Source organism: Watersipora subatra, chromosome 6 (assembly GCF_963576615.1).
Source record: "Watersipora subatra chromosome 6, tzWatSuba1.1, whole genome shotgun sequence".
Classification (NCBI taxonomy): domain Eukaryota; kingdom Metazoa; phylum Bryozoa; class Gymnolaemata; order Cheilostomatida; family Watersiporidae; genus Watersipora; species Watersipora subatra.
This window is the reverse complement of record NC_088713.1, coordinates 27436930-27454024: the sequence shown is the minus strand read 5'-3', so window position 1 is coordinate 27454024 and position 17095 is coordinate 27436930. Positions and strand designations below refer to the sequence as shown.

Below are 17095 nucleotides of genomic sequence, written 5' to 3'. Positions count from 1 at the left end.
GGCGGGCGTGCATTACGACCGAAAGGATTTTACAAGTAAGTGTATGCGGGCCTAAAACCGAGCCCTCGACAGATTCTGTAATGTATTATTCTAAACTGACTATGAAAAAAATAGCCCCTCGATAACTTTCAATCCCAAGAGTTAAACTTTCAACTTTCATGGATTCCACAAACTTTAAATACAACCAACTCACGTAGTATATGGACAATAGTAGCCACTAGGACACATAGTACAGAGTAGAGCACCGGCAATAGAGTAACTTCCAGCCGAACATTGGGTGTTGGCGGATGGATCTGCTGCATCGGGACAAGCGTATCCTTCAGGACATGGCGTGCAATCGGCAGCACCTGCTCCACTAATATAACCTGATGAAAGAAAAAAGTTGTAAAAATTTGGCTTATATATAACATTCAAACTATTAAATACCATGGTTCATAGATATAACCAGTCTAATAATGTGTTTACCAGTATAACCAGCTGGGATCAAATATTCCTGTATATATAATACAGCTATTAGTTAGAAAGACAATTCACCATGAACAATGCTTGTCACCACTTCACAATATAATTAAATCTGATATGTTCAACATATATGGTTTTTTTATTAGATTTTGAGAGAAACCAATGGTTCACCATGAGAAATCAAAAACATAAACGTAACACCTTTCATCACCAGAAATTGGCACCGACAAATTATCTCACCAATAAGATGCTCTACTGGCTGCCAAGATGCCAGAGTTAGCAAACTGAGATGTTTTACCTGAAGCACAGAGCTGAGGAGCTATATCTGACGAAGCGCAGTAAGAGCCGGCAGGACAAGTGGTGCAGGTGACACTTGTCGGGTCAAGGTTGTATGTACCCGATGGGCAAAGTTCAGGTGCTGTGTTGGCATTTATACAGAAATAGCCTGCGAAATAGAAGCAAACAGCACATGAAAGATGTATAAACATCCTATGTAGTTTATAGTCATAAAACAATCTGTGTTCTTAGACAGGCATGTAATCCGCATTGAGTAAAGACAAATGAACTCTGTACCAATCAGAATACTAAATTAGATTTCTGCTGAACTTTCATTCTTTTGTAATCGAAGCGCCATCGGTGTAAAATATCAAGTGCTGAAGATAACAAACATGTCAATGCATACAATGAAGTCTCCAGTCTAATTCTATCAATTTTCTTTCATGGTTTCCCACCATCTTATTGCCAACAATAAGATGCCTGAGAATAAATCCCGAAAGAAAAATATTTGATGAAACGTGTCTACCGTTATATGAAATACAGCGCAAGTAGCACTGACCTGTTGGACAGGTGGTACAGCTCTCAACTCCTCCTAGAGAATAAGTTCCGCTAGGGCAGTTCTCAACAGTCACTGTATCAGGGCATTGTTTGCCAGCTGGACAAGCAAGACAGGTGTCAGCAAGTGCTGCGCTGTAGAAACCAGCATTACATGGTATCTCAGCTCCTGAACCACTAGGGCAACGGTTGCCCGCTGTGCAGTCATAACACTGCAGATCTGCATGACATAAAGCAACACATGTGTAAGTTCCTTACAATTGGCAGAAGACAACTCCCAACTAACATTTATCCCAACTACCGAAGCGTAACAGAGCATTTGATCAACTTGGTTAGTTAGGCCTTTGTTAGGTTTGTTGGTTTGTGCAAATTCTGTTGCAAATTTGCACAGAATAAAATTATTATTTTATTGTCAACAATAATAATAATAATGTTGTAAGCTATAGCAATATTGATAAATTCTCGACATGTTAGATACAGAGGAAAGGGCCGAAAAAAAGTTCCAGAGCTCATTCTGTGAGATTTGTCGATTTTTTTATGGCACCACCTGATGTAAAATGTTCTTCTAAATAATCTGGTTTCAAAATCTCTTTCATACGCCTTACAGTTAAAAAGTTAAAACAACTTATATGCAACCTTGTGAAATATTAGGTCGAGCGTTTAATGATGTCCCCAAAAATAAACGGGGTCGCGAAAGATTCAACTCTCTGATGTCCTGTTGTTTACCAATATTTTACATTTATATACATCAATATTTAATTTTTTTTTCGTACTGACAAATCAGCATACGAAGACAACCCAACTCAGTCGCTGTATATATATATATATATACGCATACATATATGTATATATATAATTTATATATATATAAAGTATTATGCAATGGGTGATTAAAATCCGTAATCTTCAGCATTTCGACATCTTTTGACACGAAAGTCAGACCAAGGGAGACAAATTCATAACTAATTTTGAAAGAATCCCTCCAAAATGTTATTCCTATATAAACTGTTAGTTTTTGCATCACACCTATTTAACATTTGGCATAACAAGCACCTGATAGAAGGTGTCAGAAGTTTACACATGATAGACTGAGGGTACAAACCTCCAGCAGGGGAATAGTAGCCCGGCCCGCAGTCTTGTGGTGCAGAGTTGGCATCTTGACAGTATTGACCCTGAGGACACGATTGACAAACTGAAGACCCAGCCAGACTGTATTTACCTGTAAACAGTTACTAGACTCAGAGACTACTAGCTAGTAGGGTGAGTAGAGGGTACAGCCCCTAAGGATATCTTCCATAAAACATAAATACTGTCACATTTCTATTCATCTTTCCTACGAAATTAAAGCCACAAAAAAAGGTTTGGTCTTTATCGGTTTGTAGTCATGAGAATGGCAAATATAAAATTTACCATATACAAAACATATATCACATATACATTATGTAGCAAATGGTGACCTTTGTATGACAGTCACAGAAGTCTAGTGCTCAAAATTTCAAAAGATTTGTTTTACAGTTTCTGTTTAACATTTTGATGCCTTCTCTTGCATATAGAAGCAGTTCCCATGGTCTTAGACAGTATTAACAATCAACCATAAAAACACCTACATGTAGAATATCACAATTCATTTTGAACTGAATATTATATTGAAACTCCAAGTTTGTAGAACTCCATGAAAAAAAAAGAATTCAAAGAAAGAAAATATTTTGTTTGCACCTTTTCAAAGAAGTGATATTTTAGAGGCAACTGAAGAAACATAAGAATAGCAGTACACTGAGTCTGTATATTTGTTATGAATAGAAACTTCATAATTAAACTGAAAGTGCATTTTGCACAAAGCCATCTAAATTTTGCTACCCTTGGTAAACAGAAAGTGCTAAAATAAAACGAAACTACGCAACCAAGTTTACTCGGACGTAGGAACACAACTCCCCAAATAATCTCGAACCAAGACTTTAAGGTGTTAAAGAAGTGCAAGGGACTATTACAAACATGGCAAGCTGATAGGACGGCTTTCCGTTCCTGTTAGACATTTCCACCTCTGCTGTACTACAGGTATAACTAGTTACAGTATCCAGAGAACCTTTATACAATGAGTTATGGGGTACTGAGATATGTTATAACGACTTGAGGTGACTCCAACTGCCAGCCTTAGCCAACAATTTCAAATTACTTTACTAGCTGAAAAATTTACAAATTCAATAATTTGGGATATAATGCAAAAGAACAGACAAGAGCTGGTAAGATGCAAAAGGAATAATTTAACTATATTGAATGATGAAACATACAATTCTACTGTTTCTAGTTTATCATCTCTTTGTTTCTCACTAGACATGAATATAGTTTCGTTGGGTCGAGGGAGATGGTTAAACAACCTGTATATACTTACTCAACAAACTGTAAATATTAACAGCTAATTCTAAAGCTTAAGCACTCCTTTGCTGAAAAAATGTCAATCAAAAAATATAGCAAGCACTGACTCACCAGTGTCACACACAATCACTTGTTCCCCATCGGGGCAGTAGTAGCCAGCGGTACATGAAGTACAGTTAGCATCTCCTAATCCAGAGAAAGTACCAGCTGCACACTGCACTGGATCATCTCTAGAAGGACAAAGGTGAATTATCAACCGACTTAGCTAGTAAACTATTTAGGACCGATATGTTAGATAGATATAGTACATGTTCTACCAACTACTCATGATAGTACATGTCCTACCAACTACTCATGATAGTACATGTCCTACCAACTACTCATAGTAATAGGCCAGTTATTAACATAGACAAGCATTTTTCTGCCAATATACTTAGTTATTTATTCATCATATATTTGCGCTGTCTGGTGTTCATTCTCATCGTAATTAAAAAAGACTAGCTTAAAACTCATAAAGCCATCCCATGGAACTGATATTCATAACTAGTGTTGACCCGTCATATTACTCCAGTTATATGGGTGCGGTTGAAGTGAGAGAGGGATCAATATGTTTATATGGGGCAGAAGTACGCACACGGCTCAATAATAAGAGTATAAGGCCTGCGACTACTTCAACTAACTGATGAAAGGAAAACAATAGATCTAATCAATAGGTCAATTGACCCAATGAGCTAAGAAGGATTATTGTTACTATATTGTCACCTTTCTTTCGTCCGAGTGTTTAATCTCTAAACAAACTCTTGTGTTTGTTTAAACAGCAGCTAAACAGCTTAAAGACAGCCTAAGACTGGTTCCACTATATCACCACATTTCCACCATTTCCCTTCTGAATTCATCGTCGATTTTATAAACGGTAGACCGAAAGCATCGACGAAGCAACGCGGAAGTTTGCAGCTGCCAAAGTCACTCGATATTTCGCCGAGCATCGTCGACCACCTTTACATTGTGAGCCATTTCGGCGATGAAAATTTGCGGTCACGGACAGCGTGATTTATTTATTTCCGTTTATGATAGTTGCTGCGGGACCAGTATTTGATTCAAGCACACGAAAATATAAAGGTTTCTTCAAAAGAAATTTTTTAAAACTGAGTACACTACGTAAAGGATTATTTGCTAATGAAAACATGGATCGGTTTGTGATAGTGTGAACATTGTTACCATCGACGATCACTGAATGTTGTGGCATCAATGGCAAGATACGGCAATATAGGGTGAACCAGCCTTTAGATGGAGTAACAGTGCCTATCATGTAAGGCAACTATTCGAATTACGAGTGTAGAACGCTCTACAATTTACTCTAAGTGAGTCATGCTTTTAATAATAAAATAAAATTTAGAAATTAGTCGGCACAGAAAAAATAGTGACTGCAAATTCAAGACAAATTTAGTTTAAAACTCATGAAGATTTTGTAGTTCCTTGACCCGCTTAGAGAGCAATCATATTACTTTCTTCACTTTGATATAATTAAGATATGGAAATTAATTAATTAATTTGATATGGAAAAGCAAGATTGGGCAAGTTTTTCTCCAGCGACCGGCACTTACGCAGGATCGCCACAAGAATATCCTGCGGGACAGGAAGTACAGCCATCCTGAGCCAATGTTGGCTGAGTGCCAACGTCACATTGCGTGCATATCTTGGCACCAAGCGCTGAGAAGTACCCGGCTGGGCACGCCACAAAGGTGTCATATGTTGAGCAGTCATGGCCGGCTGGACATGGAAGACAAGAGCTGGCACCTGCAATAATGAAATAGCAGAGTATGTATTATGTTTACAATCCAGCAACTTGAATATTATAAAACAATTTGATCATTCAGTTAATCAAGTGTGTATTAAAAAACATCAGAAGATCTCTGTTAACAGATGGAAAGCGAAAAAGTCCTTCGCAGATATACTTTCACTAAACTGGCCCTACTTCTGGTATCGTTATCGGCAATGATATGAAGGCTATGTACCTCAATCGCTATCAGACAATTTTTTTTTTAAATAAGTTCGAAACAGCAAATACTTTCTATAGATTAACTATTAAGCGTAGAAACATTATAGAATAGTATAATAGCACTAATAATTAACAAATTATAAACTTTGAGTTTGTATCACTCGGCTACCGAATGAATTATTTTTTATTCCCATTGCTCGTTCAAATGTCAACATAAAATCTTAAATTTTAAGATGAAGCTCAAAAATCAAGGATAAGAACTCAATTAACGAACAGACAATAGATCTGATATTTTAAGGTACGCACAAATATGACAATAGGAAATTGCGGTAGCCGATCGTCAGGCTAGATCTGAGAGAGACCAGACTGTTAACGCTGAGACGAACGATACCAGAACAGGGCCAAGCACCGACTCGATAAACAACACAGCCGTCGGTAACACTTACAGTTGACTGAGAGTTGGCCCAACAACCAAGGGGCGGAGCCTACCCAAGCAAGAGGCGGAACCTAACCAAGCGAGGTGCGTAGCCTAACCAAGCGAGGAGACTATATAGAAGACGCCGCAGAAGCGACAAAGAGCAAAGCACCTGGAAGTCCCACACACTGAGCAGTAAACTACATGTTAAATGCATATTTTACTGAACTCTTACATATCTTCGAAATATACACTCTCACTGCCTTGTACTCGAGTAGTCCGATTCTTGGAGAGCAATTGGAGAAACTCGGTCAGTTCCTGTATAAAATGATACACTCACCAGCACTGCTGTACTCTCCCTCAGGACACCTCGTGCAGTTGGCCTCTTGTAATGCACTATAGTAGCCCGCTGGACAAGTAGTCACCTGTGATGGAGGGAGACAACTCGAACCAGCCGGACAGTCAGAGCACGATGTTTGACCTGCAAAGCACTCGATATGAGAAATAAATGTATTCTTCACTACAGGTCTACAAAGTGTGTCGAAGCGAAAATGAGATAAGTCCAACAGAGATGCCGTCTGACCTTGACATCCCAAGGTCTTATATTCCAAAATTAATGTTACATATCAAAACTGTCGAAGAGTGGAGAATTTCATAAGAATAGATTGTATATTTATATCTATTTCAAAATTACAACAGCAGTGATAGCACCTTTAGCAATTACATATACCATTAAAACATGAATTATACAAATACATGTAAGAGAGTCAAATAACTTATATTATATGTCAAACCAATGTAATAGAATCGGAACCAGAGGTTTCCGCTGTGACTCAACTTTAGAAATATATAAAAGAGTGTAAGTTAGTGTAGTATTGCCAAAGTAAGTGATAGAAATAAACAGCATACAGGTAACTTACTTCAACTTACAATAGAAATAGTTAAATTAGATCATTTCTATATTCCTATTAGCTCCATGTTTCATTTTTTATTTCTACTCACATTTTCAGTTACATTTAATTCAATTCAATCTGATTCAAAACTCAGGGCCTCATGTGAAATGTTTGTATGCATTTAACATGTACTTTCTCAAGTTTAAATTAATAAGGAAAGTTTAAATTTTACTGCACTATATATATATATAACATCTGCACATATCAGACATACAATGTCTGCCCATGTGTGAGGGCAGACTTCCTGAAATGAAAGACTTCCTACAACATACACCCCTTTATATGTACTCCAGCATACACCCATTTATATGTACTCCAACATACACCCCTTTATATGTACTCCAACATACACCCCTTTATATGTACTCCAACATACACCCCTTTATATGTACTCCAACATACACCCCTTTATATTTACTCCAACATACACCCCTTTATATTTACTCCAACATACACCCCTTTATATTTATTACAACATACACCCCTTTATATGTACTCCAACATACACCCCTTTATATTTACTCCAACATACACCCCTTTATATGTACTCCAATATACACCCCTTCATATGTATTCCAACATACACCCCTTTATATGTACTCCAATATACACCCCTTCATATGTATTCCAATATACACCCCTTTATATTTACTCCAATATACATCCCTTTATATTTACTAGGATATACCACCCTTAAAACATTCATAACAGATCTCAAAATGAATAAACTTCATATGAATAGGTGGGACTGTATACATACAAATATCGACCCTCATCTGATATGCACACACGTTCTTCGACATTTGACAAAGGCTCAGGTACTAAAATGTATCCTAGTGATAACACCCACCCAAGTCCAGTCCGTTTCTTATCTATACGATCCTAGAATCTTATCTCACCTTCGGTAGATGCGTACTGTCCAGAAGGGCACTCCACAGGGACCACATCCTTAGAGGGGCAGTACATGCCGATTGGACACGCTGTACAGTTGTTAGAGCCTTCCAGTGAGTATTGTCCATCACCACACTCAGCAGGTAATGACGTGCCTCCTGACACAGAGCAGCTGTAACCTGCTGGACAAGGACTACATCCTACTGAACCTGCTGCGCTGCTGTATGTTCCATCTAGGCACGCCTAAAACATTCAGGGAGCATGGCAATTACAAAGTAGAGATCATTGTACATATCTATGATTTTTATTGGCATTAGTAGTCATAAACTAAATTATGTTTTTTGTTACCTGACTGTTCAGGGAGTAGATTATAAGCATATCTGATGTTAAATTTAAATTCTAAACTCTGGTGAACTGGTGTGGCACATGTTGACTGATTGCTTAGAGATAGACAGTCATATAACAGAGAAGGGCAGTCATGTAATAGAGATAAACAGTCATATAACAGAGATAGACAGTCATATAATATAGATAGACAGTCATATAACAGAGATAGACAGTCATATAACAGATATAGACAGTCATATAATAGATATAGACAGTCATATAACAGAGATGGACAGTCATATAATAGAGATAGACAGTCATATAATAGAGATAGACAGTCATATAACAGAGATGGACAGTCATATAACAGAGGTAGACAGTCATATAATAGTGATAGACAGTCATATAACAGAGTTAGACTGTCATATAACAGAGGTAGACAGTCATATAACAGAGATAGACAGTCATATAACAGAAATAGACAGTCATATAAAAGATATAGACAGTCATATAATAGAGATAAACAGTCATATAATAGTGATAGACAGTCATATAATAGTGATAGACAGTCATATAACAGAGATAGACTGTCATATAACAGAGGTAGACAGTCATATAATAGAGATAGACAGTCATATAACAGAAATAGACAGTCATATAAAAGAGATAGACAGTCATATAAAAAATATAGACAGTCATATAAAAGAGATAGACAGTCATATAACAGAAATAGACAGTCATATAACAGAAATCGACAGTCAAATAACAGAAATAGACAGTCATATAAAAGAGATAGACAGTCATATAAAAGAGATAGACAGTCATATAACAGAGATAGACAGTCATATAACAGAGATAGACAGTCAAATAACAGAGATAGACAGTCATATAACAGAAATAGACAGTCATGTAAAAGAGATAGACAGTCATATAACAGAAATAGACAGTCATATAAAAGAGATAGACAGTCATATAACAGAAATAGACAGTCATATAAAAGAGATAGACAGTCATATAACAGAGATAGACAGTCATATAACAGAAATAGACAGTCATATAAAAGAGATAGACAGTCATATAACAGAGATTGACAGTCATATAACAGAAATAGACAGTCATATAACAGAAATAGACAGTCATATAAAAGAGATAGACAGTCACATAACAGAAATAGACAGTCATATAAAAGAGATAAACAGTCATATAACAGAGATAGACAGTCATATAACAGAAATAGACAGCCATATAAAAGAGATAGACAGTCATATAAAAGAGATAGACAGTCATATAACAGAAATAGACAGTCATATAACAGAGATAGACAGTCATATAAAAGAAATAGACAGTCATATAAAAGAGATATACAGTCATATAACAGAGATAGACAGTCATATAACAGAAATAGACAGTCATATAAAAGAGATGGACAGTCATATAACAGAAATAGACAGTCATATAAAAGAGATAGACAGTCATATAACAGAGATAGACAGTCATATAACAGAAATAGACAGTCATATAAAAGAGATATACAGTCATATAACAGAGATAGACAGTCATATAAAAGAGATAGACAGTCATATAACAGAAATAGACAGTCATATAACAGAAATAGACAGTCATATAAAAGAGATAGACAGTCATATAAAAGAGATATACAGTCATATAACAGAGATAGACAGTCATATAACAGAGATAGACAGTCATATAACAGAAATAGACAGTCATATAACAGAGATAGACAGTCATATAACAGAAATAGACAGCCATATAACAGAGATAGACAGTCATATAACAGAAATAGACAGTCATATAAAAGAGATAGACAGTCATATAACAGAGATAGACAGTCATATAACAGAAATAGACAGTCATATAACAGAGATAGACAGTCATATAAAAGAAATAGACAGTCATATAACAGAGATAGACAGTCATATAACAGAGATAGACAGTCATATAACAGAGAGATAGTTTACACAATTTACACAAGATTTTAAAACCTGCAACCCAATTGCAGAAACGGGAAACTTTGGGATAAGGAAATATGTTGAACGATTATAATTACAAGATTTGGTTGTTCGTAATAGGCACTCCCCATTCAGTGAGCCAAAAGAGTTGCATAGCGAAATCATGTATAGACACTAATTGAACCCAATTGACATCTTCATCATTTGTCAAGACCAACAACCAAGACACAAACAACTATATGTGTCAATGTGGTAGTCGGAAAGCGGACTGAGTAAACGATTTCTATGAAATGCTCATATGTGAGAGAAAGAGCACCTTCCACATGGGAATAGTTACGACATGCAGGTTAACTAGGGTCTCACAGCAACCAATTTAACAGAAAATGTTTCATAAAAGTTTCTATGAAATGCATTTTTTCCATAACTGTTCAAGTGCATTATCGTTTTTTCACGTTTTAGCAACATAAAGATGTTGTATAGACATCGGCATTAAACATCAACATGTCTTGTTACATAGACATCCATAACCAACACAAAAAAATACATTGTTGCATAGACATTGGTATTCAACATGAAGCTGCCTTGTTGCATAAACATAGGTATTCAAAATGAGGACCCTCTGTTGTATAGCCATCGGCATTTAAGATAAAGATATATTTCCGTGTAGACACCTACACATATATATAAATTTCAGTGTTTGTCTTTTTCATAAACCCTGTGTCCAGCAATAGGAATTAAAATCTTGCAATGAAAACTCTGCATGGCAATGGGTTTGATCTCGGGACCTCAAGATGTGGAGGCGGCGAACTCAACCATTATGCCACACGGAATGCAGCGATTTCAATGGACGAATAGTCATTACATTGGTTAAGATACTCATGTTTAAAGCTCTTGCTTGGGATTAATAACTAGTACTGTTGACTGTTACGTGTAATGATTGTTAAGCTGGCTCAAAACGCAGGTATTGCCTTAGTAAATATTCTAGTAAAGATCTAGCTTTCCAGGTAAGTTACTCAAATTCATTAGGAAATTATAATATTACTCGTGTACTCTGCTAGTATTCTGCTAGTATTCAACATAAAGATGCCATGTTGCATAGACATCAGGATTCGTTAATATTTTTAATATATAAATAAAATGACACATTTTAATGTTTATTATTGAACAAAAGCAGAACCAAGGACAACTCAAAAGATTTTCAAGTTACTATCTTTGTGCACATCTTCACTAAACTTAGCTGTAAATATACCTATATAAAAATAAAAAACCTTCATTATCATGAAACTCTGAGATTTGCAACAGACAAAGAATTAGCTATTGTAGGTTTGGTGACATCACTAACAAGGTGAGCTAAAGAAAAAACAACTCACGAGATATACAGTCAGATGAAACCATTATATTAGCTCATGTTCTAGGCTAGAGACATGATTGGCTCATGACCAAGATGTCCATGACCAAAAACACATCATCAATAGACCAAAAACTTACCACGCAGGCTGAGGAGCTGGTCTCTTGAGTACCTGTACTGTATGTACCCGCTGGACACGGAGTCCTACTCTCAGAACCTCCTTCACAACTACAATAATTCAAAATAACCTAGTCATCCTTGGAGAGTTGTCTTACATTTGACAAGCACCACCAGTACTTGTCAGATGTCAGACTACTGAGATGACTAACAGTGATAGATTATAATAGATAGGATTACAGAGGCTCCTTCATCTAAACTACACACCTGATGGCTAGAGATACCTCGAGCTACATGATATGGTAATTTGATTGATCGGAGGAGATTTTCAAGGTAGACCATTTAAAATCACAACCATTCAAAGAAATATCGCCAACTGGATGAAGGATACAATCGTGTAATGGAGATTTATCTAATGGCAGATAATAATGGCAGATTTATCTGTAATGGCAGATATGACAGCCCAAACACAGCCTACACTCCAAACGCAGACTATGGCAAAACAGGAAATTATGAACCAAACAAAGGCTCCGAGTGAATTTTTTTTTAATTTACTGTCAAACGTAACTAACTGAGAAACTTTGATACGCAAACTTTGAAATATCCAACATATTTTGTAAAAGACACTTTTATTTTAAATTCATGAAAAAATAAGTAAGATCAAAGCGACTTATAGAATCAGTTACAAAGGTGTGACACTATGCAACAGGTGCCAGTCAGTGCTAGCCACGAAACTGCTTAGTGCACTAATGAAGCAGTAGCACTGTGAGTAGTTTTATTGCTATCACTGATTGGCACCTGTTGTAGGTTGTCGCATCTTCAGAACTGATCCTAATCATGAGAAGGTGCACATGCTTCAACTATCAATAAATAATAAGCTACCTCATCATCTAGCTATGGTCATCCCTATAATAGCAGTCAGTGTTAGAATTGCATGCTATCCTTGCCAAGTGATGTGGAGGATACAATGTATACAAGCCAAAAAACTCAGCTCCAGGCCGTAAGGCACCTCTTGAATTTATTATCACATTTCTATTAATCGACAAGTTTCCGTTGCGCGATGATGTGTGGATGATGTGTGGGTAATGTGTGGATGATGTGTGGGTAATGTGTAGATGATGTGTGGGTAATGTGTGGATGATGTGTGGGTGATGTGTTGGTGATGTGTGAATGATGTGTTGGTGATGTGTGGGTGATGTGTTGGTGATGTGTGGATGATGTGTGGATGATGTGTGGATGATGTGTGGAATGATGTGTGGGTGATGTGTGGATGAAGTGTGGATGAAGTGTGGATGATGTGTGGGTGATGTGTGGGTGATGTGTGGGTGATGAGTGGATGATGTGTGGATGATGTGTGGATGATGTGTGGGTGATGTGTGGGTGATGTGTGGATGATGTGTGGGTGATGTGTGGGTGATGTGTGGATGATGGGTGGATGATGCGTGGATGATGCGTAGATGATGCGTGGATGATGCGTGGATGAAGTGTGGATGGTGTGTGGGTGATGTGTGGATGATGTGTGGGTGATGTGTGGGTGATGTGTGGATGATGTGTGGGTGATGTGTGGATGATGTGTGGATGATGTGTGGATGATGTGTGGATGATGTGTGGATGAAGTGTGGATGATGTGTGGATGATGTGTGGGTGATGTGTGGGTGATGTGTGGATGATGTGTGGATGATGTGTGGGTGATGTGTGGAGGATGTGTGGATGATGTGTGGGTGATGTGTGAATGATGCGTGGAAGATGTGTGGATGATGTGTAGATGATGTGTGGATGATGTGTGGATGATGTGTGAATGATGCGTGGATGGTGTGTGGAAGATGTGTGGATTATGCGTGAATGACGCGTGGATTAAGTCGATTTGAACTTGCACGCACGTGGAGTTACAGTGTGATAAGTGTTTAAATGGAAATACGCGTGTTGCGGAGTAACTCGGGCGCTTTGTTAAAAAAGATAAGGAATTCTACATCAGAGCTTATAGCTGCATATTCCTGTCTCCCTTAACAGCTTTCGAAATATGAACAACTAAAGTGCATAAATGTTTAAAATGGAATAACTTGCACCGCATTTGTTGCGCATCATACGCTTAGTATCATCTCCATATTTTGCAGGAACCATTTAATAAAAACTGGCTAGTAATCAAACTCACTTGCGGGATTTAGCTGTCTCCATTTTGATGATGACTGAAAATTTTATTCTCGTCATAGAAACAGTGATTAACTAGCACCATAATTTTAACTATCATGTGTTGAGTCACCCTAAAGTGTAGCTAATCATACCAGATTGTGTTGGTATCATAGTGAGGTATACCAGGACTAACTCTGGGAGTTGCCCGTTGAGAGTTGTCTTACATTTAACAAGCACTAACGGTACTTGTCAACTGTCAGACTAGTGAGATCACTAACAGTAATAGATTATAATAGATAAGATTACGATGGCTCCTTCATCTAAACTACACACTTGATGGCTAGAGATACCTACAGCCCTCTCATGAGGCTAAATATTAAAAAAGATGTTGACATGAAGTAATATTTCTTCTAATATTCAGCCTCTGGTTCACACGCTTGACCTTAGAGCAGTGTGACTTTTGTTCATGACACAGATGTTTAGTTGGAAGTACACTTAAAATTAAATTGAGCATATCGTGGTTCATTAAAGGACCCACAATACCTTAGTTATGTATAAAAAAGATGGAAAAACATGCATTTTCAACTGCATAGTACAGAAACCTTCTTACTTTGCAACCTCACTTATAGGGCCTCTGCTGTACCATAGGTTTTTGGTGGCCTTAATTTGGCTATGTATAGCAATCTAATGTCAGTCCATCGAGAAGGCTTGAGAGCACAGCCTATCAGTGCAAAATTCTCTTATCAATGATGTCAGCGATATCAATAGAATTTATTCCAATAATAGGGTGAGACCACTAGTCAACTGTTGAATAGATGTTAGACTATCCCTCACCCTTCATCTCCAGAAAGGGCTGCTGACTTACTGTTAACCAGACACTCAACAATACTTAGCATCCACAATGCTTCAGAATGTAAATATTTCAGATTTGCGACTTGGTAGTTACGGTGCGTTGTGCGATAAGTGTTTCTAAGGACATTTGTATATCGCTGATTAATCCAGAAGCTTTTAGTAAGGTTTCCCCTTCATCAAATTCATCAATTAGGATTTTTACATCAGAGGTCATAGCGATGCTTTCAAACTGTTGAAATCAAAATAGGCACGACTGAAATGTGAAAAATGTTTCAAATGGAATAGCTTGCACAACATGACATCTATCTTGTATGACATTTTATTGCACAGTATTCGCATAAACAATTTCCATCTTTCAAAACACGGGAAAAGTTGAGAGTAACAAAGTTCATTCAACTTGCGGATGTTTGCTGTTTTCATCGGTTTTATCGGTTTCATGAGTAATCTGTATTTATATCATATGTCTGTAGATTAGTCTTTTGAAGTAGTCAAACCAAACTATACTCAATTACTTATGTTTTAATGAACTGTAAAAGAGAGCTTTTATGAGCCTCATGATCTTTTTCAGACTGAGGTAGTTATAACACAAAACACATTGATTCGATCCTGTTCGAACCAAATAATTTCATTTAACAATGTCAGATAGACATATGGAAAAACTTTAACTTATGCAGGATTAGTTTGCGGATGACGCAAACTTTCGGATCAAAGGCGTCATGAAAAGATAATGAATCTCATAGGAGTTCATAATTGTACATGCAAGGTACTATACAAATAAGCCGTATGTACAAGGATACGTACTTATTCAATACTTGCAATAGTTTAAATAATTTAATATGTGTTATTTAGTCGGAAGCAGTTGAAGAGTTCCGAAGTATTAAAGTTATGGCTCATAGTTAAAATCATCTAGCTTGTAATTCATAGAAATTCCCATTTTTGAATGGGTCCAAAAAGGAAGACACCTCCCCCTACCAAATAGGAAGGATTACTGCGTCTGATAATTATAGGCTTTACAAAAAAATTATAGTCTCAGAACCATATTTTCTCACGATTGTAAGTTCATAGCTATCCAGCATCTCCGACATATTCTACACGTAACTCAACTAAAACATCTAATCTGAGGAACGCGTGTGAAGACAGAGAGCTGCTGTGCACTACCATAACACACGATCATAAGACTAATAACATAGGCTTTCATCTCTAACAACAAGGACTCCGCAGTGTAACAAGGAAACTGTCATCGACTCTCTATAAACAAAACTGAACTTGTCTAATCCTCGCACTGCGTAGGTACAAAGGCTCGTTAATTTCCTATTCAAACTGAATGAATGTCTCTTTGCATTTATTTACCCGATCGCTTGGAGACCAGGTAAACTCGCGCTGCTATAGGATTAGATGCCAACCTAAACTACTTCATGCCTCTACCTCAGGTACAAACCAAACCGAAATCATTTACAATTGCTAAAACACTTGCGTCAGCCGCCTTTTATTCAATGCTGCACAAGGTATGCATGATACGACAATGGCTTATATAAGTTCCCCATCTTGCTGAATCGATTTCGTAACGAGGCTTTCATACAGTCGAATTCTAGCACTGAGCATCTAACTACATGATGAATCTACATGTATAAAGCCCAACTAACCAGGTCAAAAAGATGACTTAACTGTTGACTTGTAACCTTAATAGCCTAGTGAACATTCTGGGATACCTCTGGTCAAGAATTGAATAAATTACAAGTCAAGATTAGATATATTTAATAATTTCAGCCCAACCTTTTTGACTAAGCCCAAAAAATTTTAAAACCTGTCACTTTTTCATGACAAGCAGTGGCCAAGCCTATCAATGAAACACAGATTATTAACACAGAAAACCTTCATCACCTACCTTAACTGTATACCCTCTATCATCTACCTTAACCGTCTACCCTTTATTATCTACGTTAACCGTCTACCCTTTATCATCTACGTTACCGTCTACCCTTTATCGTCTACCCTTTATCATCTACGTTAAGCGTCTACCCTTTATCGTCTACCCTTTATCATCTACCTTAACTGTCTACCCTTTGACAACTTCCTAAACTGTCTACCCTTTATCATCTACCTTAAACCATAACTGTCATGAACAACTTTTATTGTATTTACTAGGTAAATCAGACACGCTGATTCCGATTTTGTACTCAAAATAAAGATTAGTCCACTAACCTTCAAAGTCATTTAGGCTTTTTTAAAGCGTTTCAATATCCGTTTCGAAAACAACACAATCGGCATTACAAGCTCCGCCCATAAATATGTGACGAAACCTAGCTTTTTCAGAAACGGAAGTTAGGAAAGTTTAGTCCGATTTAGAATAATAGAGATGGATGTCTTAAAACCCATTATTATCTAAATCCAGCCTGTAAAATAATTTCAGTTTTTTATGAAAGGGAT

The 17095-nt window shown here is 37.0% G+C and overlaps 1 protein-coding gene across 1 annotated transcript in view; it reads right to left on the bottom strand.

Moving 5' to 3' along the window:
- LOC137398177 (uncharacterized) overlaps positions 1 to 17095 on the bottom strand; it is a 300195-nt gene that overhangs the window by 281141 nt on the left and 1959 nt on the right. Inside the window, 9 exon segments of the mRNA XM_068084283.1 lie at positions 194 to 326; positions 767 to 907; positions 1298 to 1513; positions 2396 to 2512; positions 3778 to 3896; positions 5271 to 5463; positions 6421 to 6561; positions 7933 to 8167; positions 11710 to 11797. Coding sequence (XP_067940384.1) covers positions 194 to 326; positions 767 to 907; positions 1298 to 1513; positions 2396 to 2512; positions 3778 to 3896; positions 5271 to 5463; positions 6421 to 6561; positions 7933 to 8167; positions 11710 to 11797 — 1383 coding nt within the window.